This window comes from Oncorhynchus nerka, linkage group LG5, assembly GCF_034236695.1.
Source record: "Oncorhynchus nerka isolate Pitt River linkage group LG5, Oner_Uvic_2.0, whole genome shotgun sequence".
NCBI classification, from domain to species: domain Eukaryota; kingdom Metazoa; phylum Chordata; class Actinopteri; order Salmoniformes; family Salmonidae; genus Oncorhynchus; species Oncorhynchus nerka.
Window position 1 is genome coordinate 24,076,235 of NC_088400.1, and position 16,404 is coordinate 24,092,638.

General features: G+C 43.3%; 1 protein-coding gene across 3 annotated transcripts; it reads left to right on the forward strand.

Annotated features, from left to right (window-relative positions):
- The first annotated feature begins 1,026 nt into the window (after window positions 1-1,026).
- On the forward strand, window positions 1,027-16,403 carry immt (inner membrane protein, mitochondrial (mitofilin)). Of its 3 annotated transcripts, none has more exons than XM_029659435.2 (14): window positions 1,027-1,343; window positions 2,189-2,262; window positions 2,527-2,713; window positions 2,897-3,041; window positions 4,080-4,202; window positions 6,174-6,287; window positions 6,567-6,700; window positions 8,892-8,995; window positions 12,866-13,001; window positions 13,808-13,937; window positions 14,247-14,467; window positions 14,646-14,777; window positions 15,023-15,152; window positions 15,227-16,403. In XM_029659435.2, exons 1-14 carry the CDS (start codon window positions 1,302-1,304, stop codon window positions 15,832-15,834), a joined length of 2,280 nt encoding a protein of 759 aa, XP_029515295.1. In that variant the 5' UTR covers window positions 1,027-1,301; the 3' UTR covers window positions 15,835-16,403. The 3 variants fall into 3 exon arrangements, with proteins under 3 accessions (XP_029515295.1, XP_029515296.1, XP_029515294.1); XM_029659434.2 differs by having other exon boundaries at window positions 1,028-1,343; window positions 14,244-14,467; XM_029659436.2 differs by lacking the exon at window positions 4,080-4,202 and having other exon boundaries at window positions 14,244-14,467.
- The last annotated feature ends 1 nt before the right edge of the window (window position 16,404 follows it).

The window sequence follows — 16,404 nt, forward strand, 5'->3', positions numbered from 1 at the left end:
CTAACTAGTGTCTCCTCCTCGATCAAACAGACATAAAAAAATAAAATGAAACGCAGCCTAACGGAATCATTGACAGCTGCCTTGGAAAAAAATGCTTTCTGCTACTAAGATCAGTAGGCTAAACTGTCAACGGAGTGAAGAGTAGGGGGGAGATTTTTCGGCAAAACACCTGAATGCCACGTGCGATCAAATAAGTATGGCATTCGACACTCATATGTCTCCATATAACGAAATTGCTTATCTCACCAGGACATTTTGGCGGAGTAATGCTGCAATCAAGACAACTTCGAATTCGGAGGAAAAAAATGAACTCATGACGTCAGTGATCTTCAGGTCTGGAAAGATGCCTGAGTTTCCGATTTGGAATTGCGGTTGATGACCGAAACGATTTTCCCAGTCGGAGCTTGTTTTTTCCGAGTTCCCAGATTTCTTGAACACACTGAAGTCGGAAGTTAGAGATTTCCGAGTTCCCAGTGTTTTTGAACGCGACATTCCTCTGCCAAAGATAATTTGTTGCAATGTCACTAGTTCTGTTTTTCAAGTATGATAGGGATGTTTTTATAAATATTAAACTTTATTTAACTAGGCGAACCCCTCATACCCTGACCGCGTTGGGTCCTGACCGCGTGACACCTCTAGCTCTGCGATGTAGTTCCTTAGACCGCTGCACCACTCGGGAGACCGAAATGTTGATAGCTTTTGCAACACCATAGATTTTTGTGGGAAAGGGCTCACATTATGAACGCGTCATACATTGTTTTATATGCCTTTGCAATCAAAAGAAGAAAAAAAATGTGAAATATTTGTTCCAATGGTAACCAAAAATATGATGCATATATATTGATGTGTTCTTCAGCTATAAACGAAAGAGCTATGAACCCGTGACGTAATGCTTTCTTTTCGCAGTTGGGCGTACTCGTAGAGAATAATAGAGGCCTCTAGTGGCCAAAAGGCTATTTTAGCATGAGCAACGCCATTGAGGGCTTCCAAACAAGCTTCCGCCATTTTACAGGAGTCAGAGTAGTCAACTGGGTGGGGATTCCTATTGAAGTTAACCTCAATGGTGCTGCCCGGGCTGTCACGTACGCCATAATGACACAGATATAAAAATTGGGCCTCTATCTAGCTCTATGGCCGTACCCATTGCGCATGCGCACCCCTTCGACTGTGTGTCACCCTCGGCGAAACGGTGTTTGGAAGTATCTCGTGTGTTTTAATGCTTGAGATTGACAGTTTTTATCATGCTTTGCTAAATTGAAACAGTTTGTCATAAATAACGAAGAAAGGGAGTACCAACAACAATGCTGCGTGTCTGCTTGAAAGGGGCAAATTCTGCAGCGCGGGTAAGTATCACTGTTCTAAATGGAACATCTAGTTAGCTAGCCTGCTAGCTATGCTAGCCGAGCGGTCATTCAGTGACCCAGAGACAGGGCCTACACCACTGTGCTTGTTGTTGGGAGAAATAAACAGTTTACGTCTTCAGACATGTTTTACGACCTCTCCTCACAACATATAGTGTACGGAAAGGTGGGAATTCAATGCCATAACATAAAGTGTCATGTTAAATGCCTTCATTAAAAGAAAGCTGCGCTAAACTTAGGCTACTGAACGTAATTTGACGCAAATCTTGTAATTTAATGCAAATCACGTAATTACGTAGTGGAAAGAGGCGTATTTCTATTGATTGACTGCACTGCCCTCCGAATAAAAAAGACTCGAGAGTGACACGAGCGCGCACCAATGCACACCGTAGAATTGGAGGCGGGTCTCGGTTGTTGTATCCATTTTTGTATTAATGTTGTGGACATGTGTGATAACGCATATGTTGTAGTCAAGTTGTTTTGCTACACGTTCAAGTATCTAATGTGTAGGGGAAATGCGGTCTCTGCTACCGTTTCCTAGCACAATCCGTTTCATTTCAACTAGCTACTTGAAAAAGAAAGGACAAATGCACATTCATATCAAGGGGACATGACCTTGGCAAATTCTTAGTTCATAGAATGACCTGAAGAAAGTAGCTTTTGTTTGTGGAAATTTTTCCATTGCACACAACTGATTAATGAGCTTTTCTTGTCCGCTATCCTATTTTAATAGAACAAGTGCTTGTGTATTTTGTATAGGTCCCATAATAGACATGTGGTGCTCCTGTGGATAGTGCATGTGTATGCTGATCTTCTCCTTTCCATAGAAATGCCTGTGTGGGAATGGTGTCCCCCTTCACCCCCTCCAGCAATGTCGTAGCTACACTTCAGGAGGCTCAGGGTAGGTGACTTGCCTCCTGCTGAGTTACTTAAGTGGCCAAATGCTGCATTGAGCTGTTTATGTTAATTGATAGAGCAGCTACCTTACTGTCCTTGACCCTTGCTTGTAAATAAATCAAAGAGATGAAGGAGTAAGTTACCCTAAAGCTGCACACAAGCACTAAAGCCATTCTCAATGTGATATTCCCTTTTATCATTCTGAATGGCAGCTGCTTTGTTTGCTTTCTTGTGTGTTTGAATATCTTACATTTGACTGTACTTGCAGGTCTTCTGCAGGAAAGATTGTAGCTGCCAGTGTCCTCACTGTGGGTGGAGGAGTTGGTGGCACAATTCTATATGCCAATTGGGATCCCAAATTCAGGGCCAATGTTGAGAAATCCATACCATACTCAGATCAAGTGTTTGGACTGGCTCTTGGCCCAGCAGCACCTCCACCTGTTATAAATAAACCAGTAAGTCAAACAACCCGTGTTCTAGAGCACATTTTGAGGAGTCATAGTTTGTCATTCGTGTCATTAAATTTGACTTAGTTTGTTGTCAAACACAAGCTAGCTCATCTAACAAAAGAACCACGTACAGATGTTCACATTCAATTCAATCTTCCCTGACACTATTATTCTATTACTGTCCTGAAGAGAAAGGTTGAACCTGTTCAGATTTCCTCCATGTCTGAAGTGTGGAAAGACTCGAAGCAGCCAAAGGCCAAAGAGGTTGAGAAGAAAGCAGAGCAGCCAGATGCTGAGGGACCCCCTGCTCCAGCACCTCAGGAGACCCTAGAGGGTGAGTTACAGCTGTGCTTGAGAGAGCTGATGTACTTCATGCTCTCTGAGGTGTTGAAAAAATATTATCTTGTGAGTCAAGTACTAAGAATGTTGGCACACCATTGTTTTTAAGACTATTCAATTAAGAGGGACCAGGTGCTTAATGGGAATATCATCCATTAGACGTTGCATGCTTCTGGAATCAAAATTTTCACAACAAACCCATGTCTTCTCTCCGTTGTTGAACTGAAATGATCTGCTGAAATTGTGTTGTGTACTTGGGATGGTTTACTTCATTGTTCTTACAAATACAAATGGACTTGCACTGTTAAGTTTTCTTGCTATCAATCGATGCATGATTACACTTTTCAGGTTAGCAGAGTTATCCTCTAAATCACTGAACAGTGCATAATCGCATGGTATTTTATGCCTTTAGATCTATTTATGCGATTATAAAATCTTAGTTTTCCCCTCAAGTGGGTATCTTTTTGGAGAGAAAGTCCTTCATTTACTCATGATTTTCTTTCTTAGCTAATTGTTCAATATCTTGACATGTGGCAAGTTTCCTAATTAGCTGATGGCTTTACCACGGTGGTCATTAGACCTCTGCAGAACTTTCAATGTTATTTAGCTAGGTTAACTATTTTTTTGTTTAAGGGCCTTGAGTCTGTCTGTGGTGTTGATAAAATTGGGATCCCATCAAACCAGTGAAGGACGTGACTTGATAGGAACTGAGTATTTCATCTCAACTTAATGAGTCTTCAGTACTGAAGTAGAGGAATGTGATGCAGGTCACATGTCTGCTGTGGGTTTTGAGAAGACCGGTTGACGATCAGGTGACCGATCTCGTCTGTCAGTGTAAATCACTGGAGTGAGATGATGGGTATCTTTCCTGTGTTACTTTAGTTTTGCCTTCTTATCTACAGCTATGCTATGAGTCAGTATTGCTGCTGTGTTCTTGTGTGCTAGTTCCATATGTCCTGTTGGTTACCATTACATGGCCTTACCAAGAAGACCAGTCAGTCCACTGATGTTGAGCTCCACTGTGTTGTTGCAGAAGCTTCTGCTCAAGTGGCACAAATCCTTTCAGCCATCGGCGAGGTGCCCTCTGTGCCAGCCCCTGGAACCCACGAGGCAGAGGCTGTGCCTCCCCCAGCCGCCCTCAAGGGGGTCCCGGCAGGTCAGAACCGGGTGGATACAGCCTCCCCTGCATGGGTGCATGGCGCTCTCTCTTTCACTAATATAGGGGGTCCTAGGGTGCATGGGTCCATGCTCTATGCCTGCTCTTCTCTAATACTTGTTTTTCTTTCCTGTTCATTATTCTCCTGGTGATTTTATTTGCCATCTCACCCTTTCACCTCTGTTTACTGTACACCTCTGCATAAAGACTCTTCATGCTGTCCCCTTCTAGCCCCTAAACTAATCACTTACCCCTCACAAAACCCTTAATCCTAGATTGCACTAGCTTGTAATGCATATGATATGTATCTGTATTACTCTGCAATTTGTTGTATTTAGAGGTTATATGCTGTGAATGAGTGAGTTGTTCATGTTAGTGGGTATTTTACTGTACCCGTTCATGCCATACTACAGCCGTGGCGAAAAGTTTTGAGAATTACACAAACATTAATTTTCACAAAGTCTGCTGCCTCAGTGTCTTTAGATATTTTTACAGATGTTACTATGGCATACTGAAGTATAATTACAAGCATTTCATAAGTGTCAAAGGCTTTTATTGACAATTACATGAAGTTGATGCAAAGAGTCAATATTTGAGGGGTTGACCATTCTTTTTCAAGACCTCTGCAATCCGCCCTGGCATGCTGTCAATTAACTTCTGGGCCACATTCTGACTGATGGCAGCACATTCTTGCATAATCAATGCTTGGAGTTTGTCAGAATTTGTGGGTTTTTGTTTGTCTACCTGCCTCTTGAGGATTGACCACAAGTTCTCAATGGGATTAAGGTCTGGGGAATTTCCTGGCCATGGACCCAAAATATTGATGTTTTGTTCCCCGAGCGTGATAACTAAGTGTAGTTATCACTTTTGCATTATGGCAAGGTGCTCCATCATGCTGGAAAATGCATTGTTCGTCACCAAACTGTTCCTGGATGGTTGGGAGAAGTTGCTCTCGGGGGATGTGTTGGTATCATTCTTTATTCATGGCTGTGTTCTTAGGCAAAACTGTGAGTGAGGCCACTCCCTTGGCTGAGAAGCAACCCCACACATGAATGCTCTCAGGATGCTTTACTGTTGGCATGACACAGGACTGATGGTAGCGCTAATCTTGTCTTCTCCGGACAAGCTTTTTTCCAGATGCCCCAAACAATCGGAAAGGGGATTCATCAGAGAAAATGACTTAACCCCAGTCCTCCGCAGTCCAATTCCTGTATCTTTTGCAGAATATCAGTCAGTCCCTGATGTTTTTCCTGGAGAGAAGTGGCTTCTTTGCTGCCCTTCTTGACACCAGGCCATCCTCCAAAAGTCTTCGCCTCACTGTGCGTGCAGATGCACATGCCTGCTGCCATTCCTGAGCAAGCCTTTAAGTTCTTGATGATCCGATAAATGGTTGATTTAGGTGCAATCTTACTGGCAGCAATATCCTTGCCTGTGAAGCCCTTTTTGTGCAAAGCAATGATGACGGCACGTGTTTCCTTGCAGGTAACCATGGTTGACAAAGGAAGAACAATGATTCCAAGCACCACCCTCCTTTTGAAGCTTTGTCTGTTATTTGAACACAATCAGCATGACCGAGTGATCTCCAGCCTTGTCCTCGTCAACACTCACACCTGTGTTAACGAGAGAATCACTGACATGTCAGCTGGTCCTTGTGGTGTGGCTGAAATGCAGTGGAAATGTTTTTGGGGGATTCAGTTCATTTGCATGGCAAAGAGGGACTTTGCAATTCATCTGATCACTCTTCATAACATTCTGGAGTATATGCAAATTGCTATCATACAAACTGAGGCAGCAGACTTTGTGAAAATTAATATTTGTCATTCTCAACTTTTGGCCACGACTGTACAGTGTAATCTGTAGTAGCAGGTAAGCGCTACATGTATGTGTGAATGGAATGTAGGGCATGTGTTTTTGTGGCCATGATTTTGTCTGCAGAGCAAAATGTACTGAGTGTGTTCTGTATTCCCCTAGCGGCAGCCAAATGTACTGAGTGTGAACATGAGCCTGCAGTGAAGGAGCGTCCTGAGGGTGAAGTGGCTGCCCGTCTTGCTGAGCAGGATAAGGCTGAGCAGGACCTCCTGACATGTAGGTGTCTCATCTTTCTCTGTCACCTTTTGCTATGAGTTATGGAGCCTGATACACCGTAACAACATGCATTTACTCTGGCTTAAACATTACGTACAATGAAGACAAATGCAATACATGAGTCAATGAGTACAGTGGACGCATGGTTATTTTCAGCAGATTGCCATTGATGCATGGTTTTGTTACATTATGGAGTGCAGGTTTGACATGGGGATTGCTTATATGGCATCATGATTGACAAACAAGGTAACAAGGCCGTGTGTGTGTGTACTGTTGCAGCTCTGTCATCCAATCTGGAAGATGCTCTGGGCAGCACAGCCAAGGTGACCCTGCAGGCCATCGGTGCTCAGGAGGCAGCTCTGCAGGCCATTGCCCAGCACACCCGCCAACTGAGGGAGGCCATGGAGGCTGAGGTGAGGAAGGGACATGTCTTCAAAAACAACCCAAACTGGCGAGATTTTTCAAAATATTTTAGCCTCGTATTACATTCACCTTCTGTTGCGAATGTTTGTTTTGTGACCCTGAAACTGAAGAAGGCCTCAGTGTCTGAGGAGAGGAAGGGACAAGGGTACACATTCTGAAAGTGTAACCCAAACTGTTGTGATGCCCTAATTAAATCCAAATCCTTTGTAGATGTTTGTTTTGTTAGCCATCGGAGGCAAGGGAGGGGGCTGAGGTGAGGGGGTGGACATATTCTCAAGTGTGAAAAGGGAGTTCTGCTAGCTTTTCAAGTCTAGCAGTTTTTCATTACATTAAAATAGTGCTGCACGATATAGGCAAAATATCCTATTGCAATTATATTTTTTCTTATTTTGCAAAACCGATATGAGTTGCAATGTTGCAAAACGCTTGGGTGAACTCTTGGAATATAGTGCTGTTGAGCATGACAAAGAGAATGCCGCAGTTATTTTCCATCCCCAGTCTCTATCAGAATGGGGCATTGCACAAACGAGATGCTGCAGTAGATCTGGACCACCACAACTCGCACCTCCTATTTTCAGAGAATAAGATCAAGAGAATAAATCTTTAGGGATCTGCGTCCCGTCAACGGGACAGTTGTAAATCATGCAGTGCCTTGTCACGATCGTAGATTTTAGAAAAACAACACATTTCGGTACATATAAGTATCTTATATCGGCTGAAAGCTTAAATTCTTGTTAATATAACTGCACTGACTATTTTACAGTAGCTATCATGGCTATAAAAAAAATGCCATGTTATTGTTTGAGGAGCGCTAACAACAAAACAATTTTTTTCACCGCAATAGGTTTGATAAATTCACCTCTGAAGGTGAAATGTGTACTTCTGAAATCTTGCTCTAATTTATCATCCAAAGGGTCCCCGAGAGAACATGACGTTTTGTTAGATTAAATCATATCCTTCATATCCTAAAAAGGTCCATATAGCATGCACGATAATTTTTGTATTTCCACTCGTTCAATTTTCTAAGAAAGGAATCTATGAAAATCTTACCGTAATTGTTGTTTCAAACCGTTCACATTTGTATGCATTCCTCAGAGATCCTAGAACGTAACCAGACTTCACTATATCATTAGGGGTGTAGTATATCCTATAGAACACCACATTTGGTCAGAGAGCAACGCTTTCATGGCACGCTGATGACGCGGCTGGTGTTCACTTGATCGACTAACTTTGTCAAATAGGCACCAATCGGGTTCAAACTAAGCTAGCTAGATAGCCAATGAGTTGGGCTTTACGGGAGTATCCGGAAACCCTGTATCTGTGGCTAAATGTAGCTGCTAACCTTGTGCGACAGTGTGCCTTTTCCTTTTGGACAAGAATTATAAGAATAAAAAGAGTTATGAAAACTGGGTGTTTTGCAAATGTTGAACTTAAAATATGGCTACTAATACTGGAAAAGCTAAATCAAAGTCCAAGTATACAGATTTGATGATATTCTTGCAGAAAAATGTTATGTGAATGTAAACGTCTCCTTCACGATTTTCCCAAATGTAACTTGGTGACGTCACACTAAATGTCATGTAGTTTGCTCATACTTCAAGTTATCCGTCTGAAAATTTGAACATGCACTGTTGCCATCTTATTGACACCATCAGAATTAGAAGCAGGGTGATGGTTAGATTTGGGACCTTTCTGTTGCATTTCAAAGATGGTGGTAGAAAAAGAAGAGAAATGTTTTTCTTCTACCAGATCTATTGTGTTATATTCTACCTCATTCACATTTCCACAGACTTCAGTGTTTTCTTTCAAATGATACCAAGAATATGCATATTCTTGCATCAAGGGACTGAGCTACAGGCAGTTAGATTTGGGTGTCTCATTTTAGGTGAAAATTTTAAAAAAGGGGGCTACCCCTAAGAACAAACGTTATCATACAGAACACGTATGTTTGTTTATTTGAAAGCAGCAGCATTTTTTTACGCTCTGCATCATGTTTGGAAAGATATGTAGTGTGTGTGCATGCAGAGTGAATATTGCAGCCTTTTGCAATATGGCTATTTCTATATAATATACCTGATATGGATGTGCATAAATGTGATTTTAATAATTAAATATATTGCCCAGCCCTAATACAAACATTTGTATTGTGAATCATTCATGATGTGAATTTGTTTTTTTTAGGCACCCCCTGATAAGAAGTCTACCCAGTGGAGAGTCCTGGAAGATGCACTGAGTGAACGCAGCCGATCAGTAGACGAGGCTGGAGCAGCCGTCCTCAAGGCCAAGTAAGAGCCGCTTGATAATTTATTAACATTATGTTGTGGTCACTAGTATACACTACTTTATTTTGTTTCAGCCGATTTGATAATACATTTGGTGATATTAAAGTTTGAAGTGGTGTATTTACTATTTTATGCTCACTAAAATGAACTTATAGTTAAAAAAACAAGAGATGTATCTCAATAATGGTTGTTGATGCCGAAAAGGCTTTCAACCGGCTTTAATGGATTTTCCTATTCAAAACTTTGGAAGCTTTCAACTTTCCAGCTGAAATGAATTGTATAAAAAGATATAACTGTCCTAAAGAAAAAATATACACACATGATGCATTTTCTGATGAAATTGCTTTAGGAATGGGCACAAGAAAGAATGTCCCCTCTCCCCCTTCTTGGCAATTGAACCGCTTGCAGAAATAATTAGACCGGACCAAACGTAACAGGTATTGGTAAACATAAATATAAACTAAATGTATTTGCAGATCTCCTGCTGTACCTGACCAATATTGAAAACTCAATGCCCCCTAAAAATATTTTCAGGATAACCTAAAATCTCAGGATAAAACATGCATGTGGAAAAAATGAAATGATGGCAATAAGAAAAAGCATAACTCATGATCTTACAGTGGACCACAAAAAAATCTAACAGTTGCACCAGCATGGTTTAAATGAATCGAGGTTTTGTAAATCTAGGTTTATTAATCAGATGTGTTGTACCACTTACATTTACTTATCCAGATTAAACATTACAATGACTCTGTAGTCCATGCCTTTTGGGAATGCTATAAAGTCCTTAAATTATGGGCGGAGTTAGAAAGTTGGCTGTTAGAAGTATTGCAATGTAAATGTATTTTAATCCGCATATTTCAAATCAAATTGTATTTGTCACGTGCCGAATACAGTGTAATGCTTACTTACAAGCCCCTAACCAACAATGCTTTACCACTTTTTTTCCTGAACTTATTAAGTAGAGAATAAAAGTAACAAATATTTAAACGGCAGTAAAATAACAAGCGAGGCTAAACACAAGGGGTATGGAGTCTATGTGCTGGGGTACCGGTATACAGTGGAGCAAAAAAGTATTTAGTCAGCCACCAATTGTGCAAGTTCTCCCACTTAAAAAGATGATGAGAGAGGCCTGTAATTTTCATCATAGGTACACTTCAACTATGACAGACAAAATGAGGGGGGGAAAAAATCCAGAAAATCACATTGTAGGATTTTTAATGAATTTATTTGCAAATGATGGTGGAAAATTTGGATATAAAAGCAACGTCAATTTACCAACATTATGACCAGGAATACAACTTTCCCGAAGCGGATCCTCTTTGTACCACCACCCAGGACAATGGATCTAATTCCAGAAGCCGACACAAAACAACGGTGCCGCAGACGGCGTGGTCTCCTGGTCAGGCGCCGTAGACGTGCACATCGCCCACCTCTCCCAAGTGTACTACGTGTACCTAACCATAAACACCAATGCCTTTCTTAAAATCAATACACAGAAGTATATATTTTTAAACCTACATATTGAGCTAAAAGAAATCCAGGTTAGCAGGCAAGATTAACCAGGCGAAATTGTCACTTCTCTTTCATTCATTGCACGCAGAGTCAGGGTATATGCAACAGTTTGGGCAGCCTGGCTCATTGTGAACTAATTTGCCAGAATGTTATGTAATTATGACATAACATTGAAGGTTGTGCAATGTAACAGGAATATTTAGACTGATGGATGCCACCCGTTAGATAAAGTACGGAACGGTTCCGTCTTTCACTGAAAGAATAGTCTTGTTTTCGAGATGATAGTTTCCAGATTTGACCATATTAATGACCTAAGGCTCGCATTTCTGTGTGTTATAATTAAATATATGATTTGATAGAGCAGTCTGACTGAGCGATGGTAGGCACCAGCAGGCTCATAAGCATTCATTCAAATGGCACTTTCATGCGTTTTGCCAGCAGCTCTGCTGTTTATGACTTCAAGCCTATCAACTCCCGAGATTAAGCTGGTGTAATGATGTGATGTGAAATGGCTAGCTAGTTAGCGGGGTGCGCGCTAATAGCGTTTCAAACGTCACTCGCTCTGAGACTTGGAGTAGTTGTTCCCCTTGCTCTGCAAGGGCCACGGCTTTTGTGGAGCGATGGGTAATGCTGCTTCGAGGGTGGCTGTTGTCTGTGTTCCTGGTTCGAGCCCAGGTAAGGGGCGAGGAGAGGGACGGAAGCTATACTGTTACACTGGCAATACTATAGTGCCTATAAGAACATCCAATAGTCAAAGGTATATGAAATACAAATGGTATAGAGAGAAATATTCCTATAATAACTACAACCTAAAACTTCTTACCTGGGAATATTGAAGACTCATGTTAAAAGGAACCACCAGCTTTCATATTCTGAGCAAGGAACTTAAACGTTAGCTTTCTTACATGGCACATATTGCACTTCTCCAACACTTTGTTTTTGCTTTATTTAACCAATTTGGACATGTTTCATTATTTATTTGAGGCTAAATTGATTTTATTGATGTATAATATTAAGTTAAAATAAGTGTTCATTCAGTATTGTTGTAATTGTCATTATTACAAATCCATTTTCAAAATCGGCCGATTTAATCGGTATCGGCTTTTTTTTGTCCCCCAATAATTGGTATCGGCGTTGAAAAATCATTATCGGTCGACCTCTAGTCTCAACCCCGCTCTGTGTAACTGGGTCCTGGTCTGACGGGCCGCCCCCAGTGGTGACGGTAGGAAACAACAACTCCACTTTGCTAACCCTCAACTCTGGGGCCCCACAAGGGTGTGTGCTCAGTCCCCTCCTGTACTTCCTTTTCACCCACAACTGCGTGGCCATGCACGCCTCCAACTCAATCATCAAGTTTGCAGACTACACAACAGTAGTGGGCTTGATTACCAACTGCAAAGAGAGAGCCTGGTACACCCATCTACTGTCCGGAGAAGTCTGGTCAGAAGTGACCTTCATGGAAGACTTGCAGACAAAAAGCCATACCTCCGACGTGGAAACAAGGCCAAGCAACTCAACTATGCACGAAAACACAGGAACTGGGGTGCAGAAAAATGGCAGCAGGTGCTCTGGACTGATGAGTCAAATATTTGGCTGTAGCAGAAGGCAGCTTGTTTGCCGACGGGCTGGAGAGTGGTACACGAATGAGGGTCTGCCGTCAACAGTGAAGGATGGTGGAGGTTCCTTGCAAGTTTGGGGCTGCATTTCTGAAAATGGAGTTGAAGATTTGGTCAGAATTAATGGTCTCCTCAATGCTGAGAAGTACAGGCAGATACGTATCCATCATGCAATACCATCAGGGAGGCATCCGATTTCCCCAAAAATTATTCTGCAGCATGACAACGACCCCAAACAGTTCTTAATGACTTTCGCTGTATCTTCAGTGTAAAGAAGAACAAGGAGTCATGGAAGTGATGGTATGGCCCCCACAAAGCCCTGATCTCAACATCGAGTCTGTTTGGGATTAGAAGAGAGAGAGAAGCACCTGAGGCTGCCAATATGTTTGGGCCAACCTACCTGCTTAGTTTCTTCAAACTGTGCAAGTGTTCCTAGAAGAATTAATGCTGTTTTAAGGCAAAAGGTGGTCACACCAAATAATATTGATTTTGATGTTGATTTTTCTTCTGGTAACTCACTTTGCATTTTGTTAATTGATAAATGTGTTCTATTAACATGTTTATTTTTGAAAGCATTCTTTACACCATTTTTTTTCACACCTGCCTTAAACCTTTGCAGTACTGTATATATTATTTTATAAAATTATACAACAGAAAACTAACTTTTAAAGGATCAATGACTCTGTGCGTTCTATGTTTGGCTTTGTGCAAGAGGGATTCATTCTGCATCTCTGGTGTTTAGGGCTGAGCTGGACAAGCTGAGAGGAGTGATCGATGGAGCCAAGCACTTAAAGATTGCTGCAGCCCGGCCATCTATCCTGGCTGCAGAGGAGAACCTTCACAGCATGGTGGTAGATCTGGACAGCGTGGTGACCAGGGTAAACTGGCCCTGTTTTACACTGTTAACACATGGGTTGCATTCCAACCTATTTCATATGCTGAAAAAAAGTTAACGCAACATGAAAGTGTTGTACCCATTTTTTTCAATAGATCGAATCAAAGATCCCCGAAATGTTCCATAACCACAAAAAGCTTATTTCTCATATTTTGTGTACAAATTAGTTTACATCCCTGTTAGTGAGCATTTCCCCTTTGCCAAGATAATCCATCCACCTGACAGGTGTGGCATATCAATAAGCTCAATAAGCTAATTAAACAGCATGATCATTACACAGGTGCTAAGGAGTATTTCTCTCTTTCGTAAAGTCCTTTTGTGGGGAAAAACTAATTCTCAGTGGCTGGGCCTTGCTCCCCAGTGGCTGGGCCTGGCTCCCCAGTGGCTGGGCCTGGCTCCCCAGTGGCTGGGCCTGGCTCCCCAGTGGCTGGGCCTGGCTCCCCAGTGGCTGGGCCTGGCTCCCCAGTGGCTGGGCCTGGCTCCCCAGTGGCTGGGCCTGGCTCCCCAGTGGCTGGGCCTGGCTCCCCAGTGGCTGTCCTTCTATGAGCTGTAACTCAGTAAAATCTTTGAAATTGTTGCTTTTATCTTTTTGTTTTTGTTTGTGTATATATATATATATATATATAAGTGCACCACTTGCGTCAAATGTAGTGCACTACATGAAGAATAGGGTGTTATTTTGGACACATACATAGAATGGTCAATACTGTCTCTCTTACGTCATACTCTGCATACTTATCTTTCTGGTTAGATGTCTGTTTAACCTATCATGGTGCATCGTTACTGCAGGTCCAGACAGCCCAGTCTGAGGCTAAGATTGTGTCCCAGTACAGCGAGCTGGTGAACGAGGCCAAGGCCCAGTTCCAGAAGGAGCTGAACAGCATCACTCCAGAGATCCAGGCCAACTGGAAGGGACTCAGTAAGTCAGCTTCATCCCTACATCTTACTCCCATTACCCACCCACATTTTAACAGTTCGGCTTTGCAGTAAGCCTTTGAAAAACTTTGCACAGCATCAATAACATGCTTAGGTTCAGTTAGTCTTTCTGCGACTCTTCTTCTCCTTGTCAACCGTATTGGAGAAGGTTCAAGCCCCCCCACCCTCGAGTTTTGAGATGAGAGGATGCAAGGAAAGATAACTGGTTTAGGCCATAGAACCATGGAGAGAGGGGGGCACAGGATAAATCGGCTCTTAAATTCACGGACTGGCCTCGGCCGTCTCCCAGCAGGGAAGCTGACTCAAGATGACCTCAACTCCCTGATTGCTCATGCCCACCGACGCATTGACCAGCTGAACCGAGAGCTGGCTGAGCAGAGGGTGAGGGAGCAGATCCACATCGACTCTGCCCTAGAGCAGCAGAAGCTGGAGGACAAGAAGGCCCTGGAGGTGGCCATCTCCACCGCCCTGGAACACAACCGAGAACAGATGCGTCTGGAGCAGGAGAAGAAGGTGAGCTCAAGGGCCTTTCTTTATTTGTCTACGGTCTTTGCCTTGTTACAGGGCAGCGTTCATCTGTTTTGATGGCTGGACATTTCCTTTCCTCGCACAGTAGGTTGTAGCAATCTAGCTAAATGTTTTCTCTGTTGGACACACGAGTAGAATGAGACCCATCTGTGTCCATCACTAGGTAGAGGAGACTCGGGAGGTGATGGAGGCAGAGATGCGGACCCAGCTGCGTAGGCAGGCTGCAGCACACACAGACCACCTGCGTGACGTCCTCAAGGTGCAGGAGCAGGAACTGCGCTCCGAGGCAGAGGAGGCAAGTATATCCATATTAAACATCCCATCTACTGTGACACATAACCACAGCCTATCAAACATCCTTCATATTGAAATCCAGGAGGTAAGTTTAGCCATCCAACAAACCAGTTTATTCATTGTTTTGAGTGCTTGTCACTGCTACAGCTGAACTACTTCCTGTTAATATTTAACAATGCAAACATTAAGAACCCATAAAATCATATTTAATGCTAACTGAATGAACATGATTTTAATTGTCTCCAGATCCTGAACAGCTCGTTGATGGAGAAGGAGACAGAGTACCGTCGTCTGACACAGGACCAACTGGACAGCTTCACCCTGGACATGAATGCAGCTTACGCCAGGCTCAAGGGCATGGAGGAGGCCATTGACAGTGAGTGAGACAGACACACGCTTTTGTGGTGGGTTCTGTACGAGATACTAAAGTGTAGTCATGTTACCCTACAGGTCATGTTATAGCAGAGGAGGAGGCCCGTAAGGCCCATCAGCTGTGGCTCTCAGTGGAGGCTCTGAACTACACTCTGAAGACTGCTGCCCTAAACGACCCCACCGAGCCCCTAGAGGGCGCCGTGCAGGCCATCAAGGAGAGCTGTGCCGAGGATGAGTTTGCCCAGGCCCTGGCCACTGCCTTGCCCTCAGAATCACTCAGCCGAGGCGTCTACAGCGAGGCCTCTCTCCGCGCCCGCTTCTACGCCATCCGCCAGCTGGCCCGCCGTGTGGCCCTGATTGACGAGACCCGCAACAGCCTCTACCAGTACTTCCTATCCTACCTGCAGGCCATGCTGCTCTTTGAGAAGGCACAGGAGGCTCCCCCCGCCAAGCTGTCTGCCGAAGATCTCGACACATTCAAGCTGCTCTCCTACGCTGCCTACAGCCTGGAGCATGGAGACTTGGAGTTGGCCGCCAAGCTTGTCAACCAGCTGAAGGGCGAGTCGCGCAGGGTGGCTCAGGACTGGCTCAAAGAGGCCCGGCTCACACTAGAAACGAAACAGGTGGTCAGCCTCCTGTCTGCATACGCTAATGCAGTGGGGTTGGGCACTACCATGGCGCCTTAGCTGAGTCCAGGTCATGGGAGTGTCCCCATCTGCATCAACAGCAAGCTCTGCCCTCTCCATGAGGAGTTAATTTATGAATAGAAGAAATCTGTTTGAAGCACCACTATACCACTGATGGGTGTATCCCAGAAATGTATTAAAACATGCCCTCTCTTTAGAACCTTCCCAAGCATCTACAAGAAAATGACTTACTGAGTAGTACTAATGCATTTGATGTACCTGTGGTCTCAGCAGGTGTAATGGATGAGATCCCTCACTGGGTGTGCTGTTTACATCAGTGGTTCCCAACTCCAGTAACCCCAGACACTCACCTGAACGCTTGACAAGTTGAATCAGGTGAGTTTGTCTGGGGCTACAACAAAATGTGTACTGTTGAAGGGACTGGAGTTGGGAACCACTGGTTTAGATAGCTGGAACCTTGGTCCTGTAAGTTGTCTCTCACTAGCCTCTCACCATTTCAGCTCACAATGTGTTTCTCGCTTTGTTCAATTTGATCATGTTGTGCAGAATCAATTGTCATGCCATTTCCTCCCTGTTAATATTGGATATCAATAAATTGTGGCTGTTGAG